At 58.4% G+C, this 18,246-nt stretch overlaps 2 protein-coding genes across 2 annotated transcripts in view; both read right to left on the bottom strand.

The window, feature by feature from the left end:
* IHH (indian hedgehog) overlaps nt 1-731 on the bottom strand; it is a 12,393-nt gene extending 11,662 nt beyond the window's left edge. The window contains exon 1 of the mRNA XM_008628792.2: nt 621-731. Coding sequence (XP_008627014.1) covers nt 621-731 — 111 coding nt within the window. The remainder of the gene's footprint in view (nt 1-620) is intronic.
* Nucleotides 732-4,408: 3,677 nt separating this feature from the next.
* The window catches only part of NHEJ1 (non-homologous end joining factor 1), a 43,715-nt gene continuing 29,877 nt past the window's right edge, over nt 4,409-18,246 (bottom strand). The window contains 4 exon segments of the mRNA XM_017726846.1: nt 4,409-4,624; nt 4,626-4,769; nt 5,061-5,161; nt 5,407-5,524. Coding sequence (XP_017582335.1) covers nt 4,493-4,624; nt 4,626-4,769; nt 5,061-5,161; nt 5,407-5,524 — 495 coding nt within the window. The 3' untranslated portion in view covers nt 4,409-4,492.

Here is an 18,246-nt window from a genome sequence, read left to right as displayed (position 1 = left end):
GGAGTGGGCGCGGGGTGGCACCCCCGGGGCTCCGGCCCCCGCCGCGCCGCCTGCCCGCCAGGGGCCCGGGCCTGCGGGCGGGGATCAAACAGAGCAGGGAGGCAGCTGGTTGAAATTTAACCACAATATTCTCGCTCCCCATTGTTTCCAGGGAGGCCCGATATTTCCACAACAGGATTATGGCATCTGATTAACTCGCTGAGACAACAATGAGGGGCTGGGATGGGCTTCCCCTTCTAGCTGCCAAAAGGGGAAAGTAAATATAACACCCTGATTTCAGGAGCGAGGGTTTGCAGGGCCCCCCCCCCCCGGTTCTCCCCCAGCTGTGTGCCGGGGAGGGGTCCGGCACAGGTCCACTTGCACACCCTCTGGTTCCCTAGGATCTTCCCAGGTGAGGCAGTGCCTTGGGATGCCCACACACACACAACTCTCTCAGGGATGTTCCCTTGTCAGCTCTTCAGTGGGCACAGGGCACAGGTCACTCATAGGGATACACAGTGGCCAGGCTGGAATAGCCAGCCAGACATCCAGCTCTGGCTGCAGGGCTTTGCTGGTCTCAGCAGCACCGAGCAACCTGGGCAAGAGGGATGCAGGCGGGGGAGCCAGCATCACCCACAGACTTGGGATGCTGCTATCCACTGCCCCCAGTAGACCATTTCCTTTGCAGGAGCTGCGAGCAAAGTGCAGCTGGCCAGAGGTGTCTCCGTCAGGTTTTCATACTCAGTAGCCATGGTCCATCAGGTTTTTGTACTGGTTTTCATACTGCTTACCCAAAACCAGCTCCCAGAGCCTCTATGACGTCCTGCCACTGAGCAGGATGGTGAGAGGCAGATATCCCACTGCTCCTGCACATGATGAAGCTAGGGTGTTTGGCCAGCAGCCCCAGGCCACCCCACTTCTACACCTCTTCAGCTGATCCTTCCAGTGGAGCATTATAAGGGCATCAGCAGAGAGAGCAGAGGGGATGTACCACAGCACCATTCGCCAACCTTGCCCTTGGCTTCTCAGGGATGCAGAAGGGACACAAGTCTCTGTGCATCACTAGCACAGGAAAATTAGACTCTATGGACCCCTGGACTAGATTCACAGAATCTTCTAGGGTGTTTTGTACTCCCAACAAAAGGAACGAACCTAGCTTCCCACTTTGCACATCACAAGAGACTGTGAAGCAGGATCATCTGGGATAACACTGCATCTGGAGGCTGCAGCACTTCCCCAGGGAGAAGTTCCCTATGAATGCCAGTGTCACAAACCCAGACCTCCAAATAACCTCTGCAGCCTGCCAGCATGCAGTGTGCATGTCACAAGCCTCTGTCCCCCTCCCAGCAGCTCCAGGCTCACAGTAAGCAGCCTAGCCCTGCCCTTGCTGGTAACAGTATTCCTGTCCCATGGAGGCCTAGGGTGGAAGGCAGGGAGTTGGGTTTGCTGGTGACAGCAACTCCTGCCCATGCAGGGGCCGTGGCACTGTGCATCGGCTCTGGCCACAGCAAGCAGTGACAGTGCCCTGTTGCTGTGTGCGGAGTCCATCACCTGTCCATGCAGCATTCCCAATGTCAGCCAGTGCTCCTGCCAGGCAAAGCCCACGGGCACATGGGGCTGAGTGGGACAGGGACATCAGGCACAATAGGGTAGCCAGGCTGGGTGTATGAGGAGGCAGCTGGAGGCTGAGACAGGGTGGGCATAACCAGTGTTTGAGAGAGAAAATTTGCTTGGGGAGGGGCACTCCTGCTTGGGCAACTGATGGGAAGGGACCCTTGCTGCTACAGTGGAGGTGGGAGAGATGCAGCGTCTGTCCCTTATCACATGGCATTTCCCTCCACACTCGGCCACTCTCAGGCACCGCCGGGACTCCTGGCCTGGACGGCAGGACGCACTGCTCCTGCCTGCATTCCGACAATGCACCAGTGCCTCTTTCCTCTGTCCTTCGGCTCTCCCCACCACCGCATCCCACTGTCCCTGCGCGAGCGGCAGTGCAGCATCCTGCGCACCCCTTGCTGGGCTCCCAGGGCTGCCCGGAGCTGGGCTCTGCGCAGGGCGAGCGGGCGGCGGAGCCGAGCCAGGCAGTCTAGGTGGTGCTATTTCTCTATTTTTGCACTGGACGGGTTTGGGATTTTCCTCTCCCTATTCGCTGCCTTGGTCGTCTTCTTCCCTCTCTCTCTCTCTCTCTCCCCCTCTCTCTTTTTTTTTCTTTTCCTTTTCTAAAAATACTTGACAGCGATTGAAAGGTCCCTTTAATCGAGGCCACAGAGCCCTTATTAAGGGCACGGGTCGGGGTGCTGGGCCGTGCCCAGCATAACGGCTTCATTAAACCCTGAGAAAACTAATATTTATGGAATCAAATTTATGGAGGCCAAGGCCGAACTTGTGGCCTTTAATGTGTGTCGGGAGCTCAAATCCAGCCGGCTCCAGGGAGGAGGGGGTGGGGACAGGGAAGGAGACCCCAGCGGGACAGGATGGGACAATGTGTAGTGACATTCCCCGGAGCTGGCGACAACCTGGGCCAGGGAGGAACCAGTGGCCCCATGCTGGAGTCTTGAGGGCCAGGGTCCCTGCGGTTCCCTGGGGGACATTGGCAAAGCTCTTTTTCCTACTGTCTTCACCCTCCTGCTTTTATTTACCCCCCATCCATGCTCCTGCATCCACACCTTCCCTTGCCTTGGGAGAGGGGTGAACGGAACAGGATCTATCCCTGCAGCAGGTCTTTAGGGCTGCTGGACACTCCACAGAGACTTTGCAGCAGGACAGGGCTCATGAGCAACACCTCTGCAGCATTCCTGGGACTGGCTCCCCCCAGGGTTGAGTACCCCAGGGAGAAGCAGAGACACAGTAACTCACCAGAAAGACCCAGGGGTGCAGGTGCTGGTTTGCACCACCCGCTCCTCCCCCACAGAGTCCACCAGCCACTGGCACAGCCAGGTTGGGATTGTTTCAGCCCTGCCTCTCCCTGTGATGTCTCCTCACACCCAAAGGGGATAGACAAGCCAGATGCCCTCACAGGGGCCATAAGCATTCCTGAATGTGCTGGCACGCACGGGGGAACAGCACAAACCCCAGAGCCAGAAGGGAGCTGAGGGACCAGGCTTGCAACAGAACAGCTCCTGCGCCAGGAGATGGACTCCATATGGACGGAGTAGGGGTTGCACCAGGGACAGCCTGGCGACAGAAGATATAGGAAACTCTTGAACTGCCAAACTCCTGCTGCCCCAGTCCTACCCCTCAGCCAGTAGCAGGACCCTCCCTGGGGGCAAGTGCCTAGCAGGCAGACTCAAAGCTGCCAAGATAAGATGCTTGCAGATGGGAAAATGCAGGATGCGTAAGCTACGGCAGTCGGCACAAGCTCCGCATCCCATGGCTTTCCCTTCTCACCACCCACCCTGCCCTGCATGCTGCTCCCTAAGAAAGGAAATATAAAAAGCAACCAGTTGCACTCACCCTGGGACTGGTCGGCTGTGGCCCAGCAAAGGCCCTTTCATTCCCCTTCTACAGACACAGGGACTGCTCTGGATGTTTTTATTTCCCCCTTTCTGCCCAAGAGAACAGGCAGCATGGCTGCAGCTGGCCCAGCCCCAGGGAGCAGGACAGCTGGGGGCATGGGTCCCTGTCCCAGGAGAGCAGCACCATTGGCTGCAGCCTGCCTGCTGCCTGGCTCTCTGCATGCTGTTGTAGGACCTGGCTTGGACACAGGAATAGGGTTCCAGTCCTGAAGGAAGCATGATGACCCAGGGGCTGGAAGAGGAGAACAGGAGTGGATGGATGGATGGATGGATGGGGTGGGAAGGGATGGAAGTGGTGTTTTGTGTCCAGGGAGCATCTGTAAGCTGTTCCAGGGCTGCTCCCAGGCCTGGGAGCATTCAGTGTGTTAGTGTTTTGGTTGTCTCCTGCTCCTTGGAGGCCAAAGCATGAATCAACCCTGTATCACCTGCCCAGTAACTATGGTGGAGGTGCCTGCAAATGTAGGGTGCCCCACAGCCCATCCAGGGCCTTTGCCAGCCTGCTGCTGCAGGCACCAGCACACAGTGTGTATCCTGGTGTGGGACAGGAACAGGGGCTCCAGCCCCCTCAGCATGCTGTGCCCCCATGATCTGGGCATCCTCTTGTGCACACCCCAAAACACATACTGCTGCTCAGGGTGAGGCTCAGCATGGCTGGGAGCGGCTGTGCTGTGCCACAGCAATGAGCTGCTGTCACCTGCTCACTGTCCAGAGTCACTGCAAGCCCCTGGGACATCAGGACTGGCCTGAGGGGGACCCAGCAGCACTGGTGATTACATCCCTTCCTAGACACTACAGCCCTGGTGGGACAGAGAAGGAGAAGGAATCCCACCCAGACACAGCCTTTTATTGAAAACCCACTCAAGAGCAGCCAAACCCCACAGCTCTGCCAGAGCCCCAGCTGTCCCACATCCACTGGCAGCATCCCTCCCACTTCTCCCAGGTCCAGCACTGGCTCTGCCATGAGAGGAAGCCTGGGGAAACTCTGCACCAGGGAAGAGTTAGAGAAGCTGTTTCCTGAAACACTGTTGAAGAAAGGAGCTCCATCTCCCCAAATGGAGACATCTTGGGAGGGGACCATGACCTGGGCAGGGTCCACCAGGAGATGCAGAGAAGAGGTAGATGATGCATGGGTGCTCTGCACTTCCTCTCTTGGATGCTGGGGGAAGCAGAGACCCTTGGCAGGGTTGGCAGCAATCTTTCAGCTGAAGAGCCCTTTTGCCTTCTTTGGCTTGGCCTTGGCTGCAGGCAGCCAGGGCTTCTGAGCTGGGGAGGAGGCTGGCTGGAAACAAAGAGGAGGCAGTGTCAGTTCCACCTTGGGGGGTCATGCAGCGTGTGTGCAAGTGTGCAAGCAGTGATATTCCTGTCATCTCTGTTGTGGGAGTGCAAAATACATACACATCTGCAATCACACACTCCCCAGTCAGGATGCATGGGGTAGAATGGGCTAGGAACCAAGCTGAGACTCCGAGCCCATCCTGGATGGGCACAGTGCTTGGATGAGAGGACAGGAAGGAGATGTGGTCCCCATCCTGCCATTGGTACAGACTGTTCTAGAGCAGCACTCACCGAGGTTCTGTTGCTGGAAGATGTTTCATCCTCCTGGGATGGAGGAGGTGGATGGGGGTTCTCTGTGGTTTCTGCAGTGGGTGCTGTGTCCACGTCATCCTCTGGTACCAGAAAAAGACGCAATTTGGGATTGAGATAAGGGAGCATGAGGCATTGCCCAAAGCCACTCCAGGAATTGTGCTTGGATGGGGAGCCCAGCCCATGGGGGGAAAGCAAAGGGGGACACTGTTGCATGGGGTGAGCTGCACCCGGGGCCATACTTCCCTTCCCCCAGGATATGGGGCTCAGCAGTCGAGGGGATGGCTGCATCACATGCTCCCCATGCCACAGCCAAGGAGCTCCTCACCAGAGCAACGCCGTTTCCGAGCCTGCTTGGCCTCCTGCTGTGTCACTGCAGTGTAGAGCTGCTGCAGAGCAGAGGCAAACTCCCGCCCTTCATCCGCAGCGCAGATCCGGGGCAGGGTCTGTGGAAGAGAGTGGAGGCACCATCGCCCTGCCAGGACATCATCTGCCAGGTCACCCTGCCACGGTGCCGCTGTGGGGCAGAGAAGGGGCTGTGCCCCCCTCTGCCTGTCAGGCTGCATCTGTTTCACCCCAGGACTGCAGCACAGTTTGTGGGAACAGGCAGCTCAGGCACTGGGTGGGATGTGGCTGCTCCCAGCTGTGCACACACCCACACACCTGCTCTGGACACTGCATTGCCTTCCCATTGAGAGGCAGACTGCAGAGGCTTTTGGGTCATTCATGAAATGCTGGAGATAAGATCGCTCTGGAAGGGCTCTGGCTTCCCTGCCTGCAGCAGCATGGGCTGCAGCTTGCAGATCTGGACAGCGAGCCTTGGGCAGGGACATGACCTCATTAAGAGGTGGGAACAGGCAGCCACTGCCTGCCACCACAGCCTCCAGCACAAGGCATCTCTGGTGGCCCCACGGAAACTGAAAATGAGGTGACAGTGAACTGAGGGATGCCCAGGTTTGCTCCCCGTCTACCAGAACAGCTCCTGCCTCCCTGCACACATTTTTATTCCCTCCAGACTTGACATGGGAAGCCGCCTTCCTCCTGCCTGCACCTCTTGCCAGTGGCATGCCACCTTTCCTGCTGGGCCATGCTGATGCACATGAGAGATCTTGGCGGGCTGGGGAAGCGCCACACTCCACTGGGACCATAACACAGCTCACAGTGAGCAAACAAACGTGCAGGGATGGGGAAACGCGTGTGTGCCCTGGAGGGGTTGCTGCGGGGGGTGTGTGGGGCACAGTGTGGGCCTACAAGTGCAGGTGAGTGTGAGCATGATGACGTACATAGGGACTGTGTGTGCAGCAGTGTGCAGATGAGCATGGCTGCGGGTGCACGCATGGCTGATTGTGTGGCTCTCTGTGTGTTTGTGTGTGTGTGTGTCAAAGGTCTGCACACACTAATCTCTGCCCTGCTCCACACCCAGACAGCAGGAGAACAAAGTGTAACAGATAAGGTAGGATCCTCTCCGGGCCAGGAAAGTGGGGAGGGGATGGGGACACTCAGACCCACTCAAGGCCAGAGTCCAAAGCCTGACCCCAGCTTCCCAGGGGCAGAATGGGTAGGCTGGGCCCTCTTCACTGCTTCCTGCCAGACAGGGTGGGAGGATAGGGCTGATGCCAGGATGGGTTGGCTGGTGCCCAGAGAGACACTTTCCATGCAGGTCTCATCTCTTCTGCTGGAGTCACAGGCATGAAAGGCCCCTTGGCTGTAGGAAATGCATGGCACTGGCATCTGCTTTTTGACCAACTGCTATACAGGTCACCTACTCTGTCCTTGCCCACTGCCACTGGAGGGAGCGATGCTCTGCTCCCAGCATCCTGCCAGCATCCCACCAGCATCCCACCAGCATCCCTGGGATTGTTTGGTACTGGGCAAGCACACCTCTCAATGCCTCATCACCCAGCCGCCAAGCTGTTAGCTGCACTGGCTCATGACAAGGTCCCAGAGAGGAGGAGGAGGGATGCTGAGCACCTCAGGCACCCCAAAGATGCTCTTGCCCTGCTGTCTCACCCCACAGAGCCAGAGTTGCACCCAAGGTTTCAAAAGCAGCATCCAAGGCTGGGAAGGTGACTGCACTTCAAAGGCAGAAGAGGGCCTGGTCACGGGTGGCTGACACAGCCCAGATCAAAGGCACAAGCTGGAGTCATAATTCAGAGAAAAGCAAACAGCAGCTCCCAGGAAAGTCAGGAATGGCAGTGAAGTGAGCAAAGTGTACTAGATAGCGCTGCGTGGGTCAGTGCCCCAGGAGGGCAGGAGAGTCCCCTGCAGAGCCAGGTGCCAGCTCTGGGTGCCACTACTATGGTGCCCATCCCCTCTCCCTGCCACCAACCAGTCTCTGGGGAATGCCAGGGCAATGGGGCAGGCTATGCATCCAGGTGTAGGGTGCTGCCCAATCTCCTCTGCTCCAACCCATCAGGATGGCACCTGGGATGTGCCCCGAGGCCCAGGGCTGCTCACGCTGCTCCACTTCACAGCATTCAAGCAAGGATCTGGGCAGGGCAGCTGCTCACTCAGTGCTCAGCCCCAGCTGCCCAGAGCCAGCAGTGTCCCCATGGTGTCCCTGGGGATGGGGCAAACCATCTTTGCAGCCGCACAGTGTCCCCAAGAGCAGCACACACACCCACTGAGGTGGCACCCTGGAGAGGCACTGGGAGGAGTGCCCAGCACTCCTCGGGGGATTGGGCATCCGGGGTGGCACAGGGGTCTGCAGGTGCAGGGCACCTGCTGCCCACGCCTGCGGGAAGGGCTTAGCTCCAGAAAGCCCAGGGTGGAATTTGGGAGTCAGCGGCCACTTCCTGCCGCTGCCCTTCCCGGCGGCTGGAGCCTGCGGGCTCGGGGCCATGGGGTGGCCGGAGCTGGCCCGCGGCGGGACTGGGAGGCTGCGCTTCACAGCCCCGGAGGGAAATGGGTTCTAACCAGAGCTGGAAGCGTTTCCCTGCAGAGCTATGACTCAGCAGGGAGCAGAGCGTGCTGTGCCAGCCACCGGCCACCTGATGGCCCCGAAGGCTGAGAGGGACAACGACGTGTCCCCAAAAGGGCTGGATGGGGGACAAGCCCTGGCTACAGGTGATTTTCCCCTTCGTCCTTGCCCCACTGCTCCGTTCCGAAGCTGAACCCTGCTGCAGACAAGTTGTCCCCACTGCGACATCAGCCCTCATCTCTGGTGACTTGTTTTTCCCTGATTACCCATCTCCAGGATAAACATGATGTCTGAGGTCCGGGGAGCCGCACAAGCAGAGGGTTGGCCGCTGGGGGAGTGCTGGCCGAGTTGCTCCACACGACTCACCAGGCACCAGAGAGTGATGCCTGGGGAGCTGGCATGGCTTGTCTGGCCTGTTATGACTACCTGGCCACAAGGCCAAGTGGGATGCCCCCGTATCAGGAGGGACTCAAGGCTGTGGAGGCGGCACGGGAGGCTCCGCAGCACACCCTGAACTGCAACTGGGGGGGTGCCCAGCAAAGGGGGGCAGGTGCCTGACCTCGTGCTGAGAGCAAGCCATGCTACCAACAGCTCCACGGTGTGGAGGGGCAGCTCAGGGGGAGCTGGGCTGCAGCCTCGCTCAGTGACCCCAACCCAGAGGGCTGGGCTATGGGGCTGCACCCCAGCGTGGAGATGTAGCAGGGTCAGTGGTGGGCAGGGTACAGAATCTATCTCCAAGGCATTCTGCCTTTACCCACCCCCTGCCCAGACTCCCTTCTCAAGGGGCCATAAGGGACAGCAATTTGCAGTATGAGCAGAAGGGGCACATCACCCATCCCGGCACCATGCCACCAGCACAAAACCATCACCTTTCCCTGGCCCAGGACGGGTTTGCAGGCAGGCTGGCTCGTGCTGGGCCCCCCTTCCAGTGCCAAGCACCAGAGTCTAAATCGGTCATGCTCAAAGCTGGGGACTGACCCTTTCATTATCACACCAGACGTTCAAAGCGGTTACCAACATTCTTCACTACAAATCCCACATTCCTATTTTTTAATATATTTTTAACTGGAAAACAGAGCGAATGGGGCCTGTTTGGAAATTACAGCCTGGCTGCTGTGGCTTGTATGTCAGATCTGCCCACATTCCCGTGGCCAGCCTCAGCACATGCTCCACAGGGGCACACTTAATAATTCCTGCAGGGGCGGGAGCCAAGGGGTGTGGGCCAAGGGGGAGGATGGCTTCCCCAGGCTGTCCCCGCCAGCGGGCTCCGCGGAAGCAGCGTGGTGGAGTGGCAGACCAGGAATGGCAGACTGGCTCTCTGGCACTGGGCACGGCCACTGCCACACTGGTGTGGATGAAGTCTGGCGATGCTGTGACAGTCCACAGCGGACAAGGGAAGGGCTCCATGGCTGGTGCATTCCTGTGCCTCAGGGCCAGGCTGCCCTTGGCACTCTACCCTGCCACAAGCTTTGTGCAGGCTCCTGGGAATGGGGCTGGCATGGCTTGCTGGATCTATGCTGGGCATCTCTGCCCATGGTTATGCCAATGTCAGGCTAGGGAGAGACCCACCCTGTGATCCAGGTAGATGCTCACCCACCCTCTTCCAGCAGCAGAGATCTGTCTGCAAGAGAATAGATGGAGAGAGTTGAACTGCCCCCCTCCAGCTGGTATCAAGGGCAGGAAAGGGGGTGCTTATTCCCTGGGATGAAGCAGGGTACATCGGCCGGATATCCTGCCCCAGCTCCCTTGTGGGGAAATAGCCCTCTCCCTGGGGGCAGAGCTGCCTCCAGGCACTCCGAGGTGCCCCACACTTACCACTGATGCCCTTTCCCAGCTCCTCCAGCCCTTAGATCTACTTGCACCCACCCCAGCCTGCATTACTCCGTGGGGCACTGCATACTCCAGAAGCAGGTGGCTAAAGGACCAGCCCTGAGCTCGAACTGTCACTGTCCCCATCTGCCCTACCATGCAGTCCCAGGGGACACGCAGCAGCAGCGGCAGCAGCAGCAGCAGCGGCAGCTAGGAGAGCTGGCGGTGCTGCCAGCCCGCCCTTGGAGCAGGCACGGGCAGGATGGCCAGGGCTTCACAGGCAGGCAGCCAGGCTGAGCACACCTGGCAGGAAGTGGCGGTGCCGGCAGGGGAAGGCAGCCGGAGAGCTGCTGAGAGGTGAAGGGGTCACCCCGGGGAAGAGCGAGTGGTGAGGCCGGGACAGAGGAGCATCGGAGCCCGGCCCAGCCCAGCCCAGCCCGGCATGGCACAGCACTCCTCCCAGCACCGCTCTGGCCCTGCTGCCGGCAATGTTTTCCTTTCCCCCTGACTTCAGGGGCCTTTCCAGCGAGCAAATGTCAGGCACATAAAGAGCGGCACTGTGAGCGGAAGATGGAGCGAGAATGCCTGCCCGCGTCCCTCCGTAAGTGCTGTCTCACACTTCATCAAGGCAGCCTTTGCAAGCGAGGCACTCACTTAACAACCAGCAGTCTATGCTGGCCGGCGACCGCAGCAGCCCCGCCGCTCAATACCCTTTTCTTTTCTCCTTGTGCTGCTTCTGTGGCTTGGGTTACAGCCTTTCTCGCAGACACTGAGCGGAGGGGCGTGGTGGTAGCGGGGGCTCTGCATTGTGCCGCCGCCACGCCGGGGTGGATGCTGGTTCCCCCCATGCAGAGATGCTGGGGGGGTTCTATCCCTGCTCTGCCCACTCACTCCTGCATCCAACGGGCAGGGATAAATCCCAGGGAAAGGAGGGTCGGCGGCAGAGCAGAGGTGGGGCAGGAGGTTGCAGCATCTCCTTCCCAGTCATGTGAGGACCAACCCACCAGGAGCAGCTTGGGGCTTGGCAGGGACGCTGGCAGGGGGTGAGCGGTTCCACCCTCAGTGGGCACCGTCCCTACCCCGTCCCATTTGGAAAGAGGCCCTCCTGCCATGCTGCCAAGCAAACTCATGGGCATCCAAGCCCTCCCCCTGCCCAAGTGCCAACAAACTCCCTGAAAAAGAGTTGTGTCCAGCACTAGCATTGCCTCCCCACCTGGGCAATGCTGGAAGATGCTGGGCCTTGCTGCGCAGCTTGACCATGGGCACTTGTCCTCCTGTCCAGCAGCCCATGGGGTAACAGCAGGAAAACCTTTGGGGAAGCTGGCACTGGGTGCCAGTTTGGCAAGGGAGATGGACAAGGAGGCAGGTCCCAAAAAGTGTGGCAGGTCCCAGCATACCAGGACTAGTGAGGACTTGCTTCCAAGAAGGGAGAGTCACAGGGTGATAGAACCTATAGCCTTCACCTCCACCAACCTGACCCATCACTGACACAGGGTGCCTTCTCCAGGGTCAAGAGCAGAAGGCATGGAGACCTGGTGGCCAGTATGCCTCCTCTCCCAGGGGGACAGCTCAGAGACCCCGCTTATCTGTGAGGAAGCTGGGTGGCTCACACCGCCTTGTTATTTTAGGCTGACTCGGTGAATATAGATACATCATCCAGGCTTATTATTGTAGGATTCCTCCGCAAAGTGTGCCAGCTCATGCGGGTTTATTATTGTCTGCTCAGGAAAGCTGGACACATTGCACTGGTCTGTTATTGTAGGGTTGCTCAGGAAGGCCAGCCAGCTCATCCCAGCTTGTTGTTATTGCACAGAGCTCATGGGGGGGCTGGCCAGGAAACTTCCTGCAAAGTGGGTTGATGGAAAGGGAGCCACACCTGGTGAATCACAAGGATGCTGTGTGGCGATAAGGAACAGCAAAGGGTGGGATCCAGCACCTCAGCTCCACCCAGCAAGGACAGGCCACTCATTCATGGGCACAAGCACTCATGATTCCCCTGGATCTCTGTATAACAGAGGCAGCAGGAGTGTGGGTCAGGGCAGGGAACTGGCAAAGCAGCCCTCATACTCAAGAAACAAAATCTGGGGATGACAGGGGGACAACCATGGAACTACTGCACCCAGTACATCCCTGAACCTGGCACACAAGGGATTAGCTGAGCTAACAGGGCCCGGAGAGGAAGCTGGTGCTGAGCCAGGTGGGATTAGGGGCTTTTGGGGGGAATCTGGGCATGTTTAGGACCAAGGTTGAGCAGGAGGCAGCTGCTCCACCCTTGTGGCTTTGCAGTTCCTCCCAAGCACGGGTGCAGCCATAGGGGCAGCCCCTGGGGATGCTGCCCCATTGTCACCCGAAACTGCAGCAGGAAGCATTTCTGTGTGGGGCAGGGGGGCAGCAGGGCTCCCCACTGGGCTGCCTCAGGCAACTCCCCAGGCACATGGCCCCAGTAGGGTTGGGTCCAACTTGCCCCAGCAGCCCTGGCACTGCTGCTGGCACAGCCACTGAGTCACCATCACTTCCTTGCCCTGTGACAATCCGTGTTTCCCAGGCATGGCAGCCTGCTGGCGTCGCCCCAGGCTGTGCCCAGCTGGTACCAGGCACCCAGATGTCCCATGGGCAGTGCCCAGCTATGCCAGGTGCCCAGGTGTCCCCCCAGGCAGTGCCCAGCTGTTCCAGGTACCCAGGTGTCCCACGGGCAGTGCCCAGCTGTGCTCAGTGCAGATGTTGGTCCCCAGCCAGGCACCAGGATTGAGTGTCAAGAGAGCTCTCCGTGCACAGCAGCAGCGGCAGGAGGCCAGCCTGCCTTGTGAGCACACAGCCCTTTCATTCATGGCAAAAAATAGCCCCCCGGGGTGTGGTCCAGGCTGGAAAAGCCCCCTCCAGCCCTGGCCAGCCCATGTTTATTCAATACGGGGGGGACACACTGCCCTCTCCCTGCCCCCCAGCCCTGCGCACCATCTCCCTGCCAGAGTGGCTGCTCTTGGACGTGATTCGTCGGGTCCCCCCTGGCCAAAACACACAGGCTGGGGTGGGGGGGAAGGCAAAACCCTAAAAAGCACTGGGTTTGTCTCCAGGAGGAGCAGCCCGTGGTGATGTCATGAGAGTTTGCACGCGGCCACATGAAAGGGACTCGCTGCCCAGGAAATCCACAGGTCAATGATCCTTCAGACAAGCCAGCGATTCTTCAATGGTCCAGGAAGGAAACCTCGGGGAGCCCAAGCCAAGCCTGCCCTTGCCCCAGGGACAAAGCCTGCCCCCAGCCTCATGGCCCCCCAGGATCCCCAACCCTGCTCCACAATGCCTCCCTTTCTCAGCAGCTGAAATTCACAGCAGCCCAATCCCTCTGCAAAATGGTACCAACTTCTGCCCTGCAGTTCCTGGGCACCAAGCCTCTCCCCACAGACTACTAACATCCTAAGCCCTGCTCTGCAGCCTCCAGAGTCTGGACCCCTGCCCACAGACCCCAGACCCTCTGCTGGTCTGGGGGGAAGCACCCCTATTTCCATGGTGATCCATCAGGCTGGGAGTGGCAGGTGATTTAGGGTCAGGCAGCACTGCCACCTGACAATGGGGATGCACCAGGGCAGAGGGTTCTCTTTCATGAAGGATTACACTGGGGACAGCTGGGAACACACAGATGCAGCCCCCTCAGCCCCCTTCCCAAGAGTCAGCCAGGTTCTCAGTCTGCTCTGGCAGGCATTGCAGATATGGGCTCTGAAACCAAATCTGCTGCCCAGGACTCCCCCTCCCCTTTTTCCATAGGTGCAGGATGCAGTGGCTGGACTGATGAGGAAGATTTGCCTGATTTGCCTTCCTCCTCCCCATGGAGGAGACATCTCTGGGCTCACATCCAAGCCCAGGATTCCAGCTCTGCACCTCAGTCTGCTCTGCTCATCCCAGCCCCTCCATGGATCCTGTATCACATGGAAATTGACGATGGAGCTGCCTTTCCGGCCCCACCACAGGCTGCAGCCCAGAAGGAGCTGAGTGGCAAGTGAACCTCAGGGTTCTGACTTCGTGCCCCCAGCACCTCCCATGCATCATTTTAGGAGGCTGCAAGCAACCAGCCTGTCCACCTGCAACTTGCCCATGGACACTCTTCTGCTCCACTTGCCCCATGTCCCCACTCACAGGCACAAGGTGAGAAGACCCTCTGCAACCCCAAAGGTGCCTGGAGACCAGCACATACCCCAAGCTGGTGCCACAGCACGTGGGGACATTGGCTGGGAAATCCTTGGTGAAGCAATGGGCACAGGCATCTCCACAATGTGGCGCCGGGGCTCTCTGAGGCCAGCTGAGTGGTGACTGGAACCCACTGCCCTCAGCAGAGAGAGGGTCTTTGCAAAAGGGCTCTGAGAAGACCACAGCCTGGGACATCTGGGATGTGGGGCACCTCCATCCTGCTGGTACCCAAATCGGTCCATGACAGCACTGGACTCATGGAGGGGACAGGGACAGTGGAGAGGAGATGGGAGCCCCCACATTCAATGCGAGGCTCTCAGGACTATTCCTTCTCCCGTCTGGGCCCAGGTTGGGATGTTTACTCCTGCTGTCCCTGTTTCAGCAAAGAGAGGGGACTCAGTCTCTATGACTGTCAATCAGACACTTTTCACCAGAGCTAAAAATGCACTCACAGAAGGAAAACAAAATAAAAACACAAAACAAAACAGAGAGGTGAAAAATTCCTTGATATTTCTCTCCTGCAAATCCCCAGAGCCAGCAGAGAGGCGAGAGCCCCCGGAGTTTGTCAAGCAAACACTTTCACACCCTTGGCCACGCTCGGCACACTGCCGCTGGAATGCCAAATATATATTTAAGCCCTGCTCATCAAAGGAGTCTGTTCGGAGTCGGTTTCGGGCAACGTGCATGTGGGTTTGGCCTGGAGAGAAAACCAGGGATGCGGAGAACATTTCTTGGGGATGGGAGACAGCTCGCGTGCGCGCACACACACACACACACGCGTGAGATAAATGGCAACCTTCAAGGTCGTGTGGCTGCGAGGTCGCGGGCTGGGCACGAGATACCTGCCCGCTGTGGCACTCACCCTTATCAGCGCCTGTCGCACTGTGGGGTGGGGATGTTTAGGCTGGAGGGAGGCCAGCAGCCATTCTGCATTCCAGCACTATAAACTTTGTCAGAGCTAAACAAGCGCAGCCAACAAAGCCAGGGTCCAGTGAGATGAGCAGGAAGCAGCACTTTGGGAGAGGGCAAGATTGCAGGGAAGTGGAGGGCTGCTCAGGGCTGTGCACCTCGCCATGAGGTGATAAGAAGCCTCAGCTTGGGCTCGGCACTATGCAGTAGTGAGACACAGATACAGTGCTCCTGCAAGTCCAAGGTTGGCGTTTGCCAGGGTGCCACACATCCTGCTCTGCCTCCCCTGGCACTACCTGCACTAGGCTGCCAGCCATCCCACAGGGCATCACTGCTCGTCTGCTGCCAAACCACCCCCAGTCCTGTTCTTGGAGGCATGGAGGGCAGGGGGCTGCTGTTCCACAGCTCCTCCTCTCAGACATGGCTTTGCTGGAACAAGCTGGACACAGCAAGGAGCACTTTGGAAGCTGACAGCAAATGGGAGACCCTTTCTGCATGGACCACTGCTGTTCCTCTCTCCTTTACAAGTATTCCCTTGGTCTGTTCCAGACAGCCCAGGGATCCATGCCCATCTCATGGACAACCTCAGCATCAGAGAGATGGGGAAATCTCTGCTTTCCTCCTCCTATTCTGTGTGGGGTTTGCAAAGCCCCAGTGCTGGCTGCTGGGGCTAAAGGCAGGTATGGGGGATGCCACATATGGGGTAGTGGCAGGGCAGGAGCTCCATCTCCAGAGATGACAGGCTGACTTTTCCCCTCTCTATCATTGCTCCAGCCAAGAGCAAAGATGTTTTAGCCAAAATCTTGTACCTAATCCCAGCTGACAGAGCTGCAGGCTGGGGTCTGGCCGAGGGCTGGAGTCGGACAGGGCAAAAGAGATCATTGCCACAAGCAAACAGAGCATGCCAGTGCTGTGAAATCAGGCATTACGCGCCTGTCTCCTGCAGCAGGAGCAGCCCATCAGGCTGCCAGGGAGATGCTCTGGTTATGGCAGGGGCAATCCCAGCACCGGCAGGGCCTGACCCTGCACAGCCACGTCTCTGAAGCTGGGTTCATCTCCAGGTGAGGGGAGGGATTACTGCACCACCACAGTTGGATTTCAGGCACCTGCTGCTAATAAAACACTCTGTCAGGCCACCTTCGCCCTCTCAGCCCTTGGAGAGAGGGACAGGATCTCTGTGGTGCTACCTGGGGGAGCACAGAGGGCTGGGGGAGCTGGGAGCCGTGGCCCCAACCCTGTCCCATGCTGTGCCATTCCACCTGGGCAAGCAGATCTCCCCTTGTTGCTGCAGCCTCTTCCATCTCTGTCCTGCCAGGTTCAGCCACTGCAGCCCAAGCTGCTCCTCACTTTCAGGGGCAGGGATCCCAGCCTGTGCTGGGAGAGATGCTCTGAGCTTCACCACTCCCCCGTGGGCAATGAGGAGCAAAGACCTCCTCAGCTCTGGTGACTGCTCTTTTTCCAGCCCCCTGCCCACTCATCACACCACTCTCTCCATTCATGCTTGCCTTGCTCTGAAGGGTTCACCTACCCCTTGCCATCTCCAGACAGCAGAACCGTGCCCTTTGGCTAAATACAGTGTTTTTTAAAAGCCTCACCATTTTCACCCCTAATTTTCTAGGCGTTTTCTTCCATGCAGCACTATCTGTCAGCAGCAGCACTGGAAAACAAGGTACCAAAGGCACCTGCTTCCAGCTGCCCTGTGCTCATGTCAAACCTCATCTGTTCACAGTCCCTCTTTCCTGGACCACCATCACCCTGCAGTCTAAAAATTGGTCTATCTCAAACCTTATTCAAAATAACATGCTCAAATATATTGTCTCCTACACAGTGCCAGGCTACAAAATCCTCCTCAACTTAAACCCGTGCCATCACCATGGCCAGGTCTTCCTGCAGGCTTGGGGGAATAATAAGGGACCTCTATAGACCCACCCTGCACTGCCATCAGCTGCCATCATCTCAAAACATGAGCCTGTCATCAGGAGACACACAGTGATAGTCGAGGAGCTCTTTCTTTGCTCCCAAACAACCCCAGCTCCTCCAGCAGCCCCAACGTGGGGGAACAGGGTTCCCTCAAATGCCCTGCCTCCAGGAAACTGAGGATGGGGAGAGAACCTCTTCAAACACCTGGAAACTCAAAAGGCAGCTCTTCAAGTCGACATCAGAGCCAAGGTGAGGACTGGGCTGCTCCTCACTCTGCCTTTGCTGGCTCCTGGAGCAGCTGCCCACAGCCCACTGCCTCCTACCAGGCTGCACATCTGCAGCCTCCACCCGTACAGGAGAGCAGGAATCAATTACAGGGCTGGCAAAGGCAGGGCTGCTCCAGGGCTGGCACGTGGCACCAGCTCCAGTGGCCGCAGAGCACGTGGCACAGCACTGGAGGCTGGGTGCAGATGTGCCACTGGCTCATGGGGAAGAGGCAAAGGAACCACTTGAAAGCCATGGTATGAAAGTGCTGGTAAACCAGGGCCACTCCTCTGCTCCTCTGGCTTCATGTGCTATTTACAGTGTTCTGGGTGCCCACCCTGGGGAAGTTCAACCCTTGGGGTGCAGACTTTAGCCAAGCCAGACATCTTGTCTGCCATTGAGCTCCCCAGATCCCAGCACATTCCTGGACCCTCCAGATAAGATAACTAAGATGCTCCAGGGTGGGCTCTGATCCAGCCCATCACAGTGACTCATCGCATGGACACATCAGCACGCACTGGAAGGACCAGCCCTCATGCAGCTCTCTCAGACAACCAGCATGTAGAGCAGGCATCCCTGCCACACCAGTCTGGTGACAAGGAGAGACCCAGCCAAGCCGTGGTCACTCCTGGGAGCCCCACCGTTAGCCCCACCAGGTGGCTGCAGCTGGGGGGGGGGAAGATGTCCCTGCTCTCCCCAGGGTGGGGGGGAGAAGCAGTGGGGAGACTCCCATCAAGCCCATGGGCTGGTTTCCTCGTTTAATGGGAAGGGTTAGGTCTCGCCCTGTGTCCCAGCACCCAGCAACTCCTGGGCATTGCAAGGGCTTCTCGAGTCTCTGCAGGCAGAGGAGAACTGAGTTTGCACCAGGGAAATGTGATTCTGCTAACCCACACCTCGCAGGGGCTGCCTAAGGGCTTCAGGGAAGGTGGGATGTGAGGAAGAGGAGGAAGTGCAGCAGTGCCGTACCCTCAGTGTCTCCCGTAGTGCTGGCCCTGCATCCTCTGCTCCTGCCAAGCAGTCCATCTAGGCATTACTCTGTACACAATCCTGTCTCTGTACCTAACCCCAGCTCTGTGTAACCCCGGCTCTGTGTCTAACCCCAGCTCTGCTGGCACCTGCAGGAGCAAACGTGGCTGGAGGCAAACGCTCGCCCCCGCGAGCCGCGGG

The sequence above is a fragment of the Corvus brachyrhynchos genome, unplaced genomic scaffold (assembly GCF_000691975.1).
Source record: "Corvus brachyrhynchos isolate BGI_N302 unplaced genomic scaffold, ASM69197v1 scaffold490, whole genome shotgun sequence".
Classification (NCBI taxonomy): Eukaryota; Metazoa; Chordata; class Aves; order Passeriformes; family Corvidae; genus Corvus; species Corvus brachyrhynchos.
This window is presented reverse-complemented; position numbering and strand designations above follow the sequence as displayed.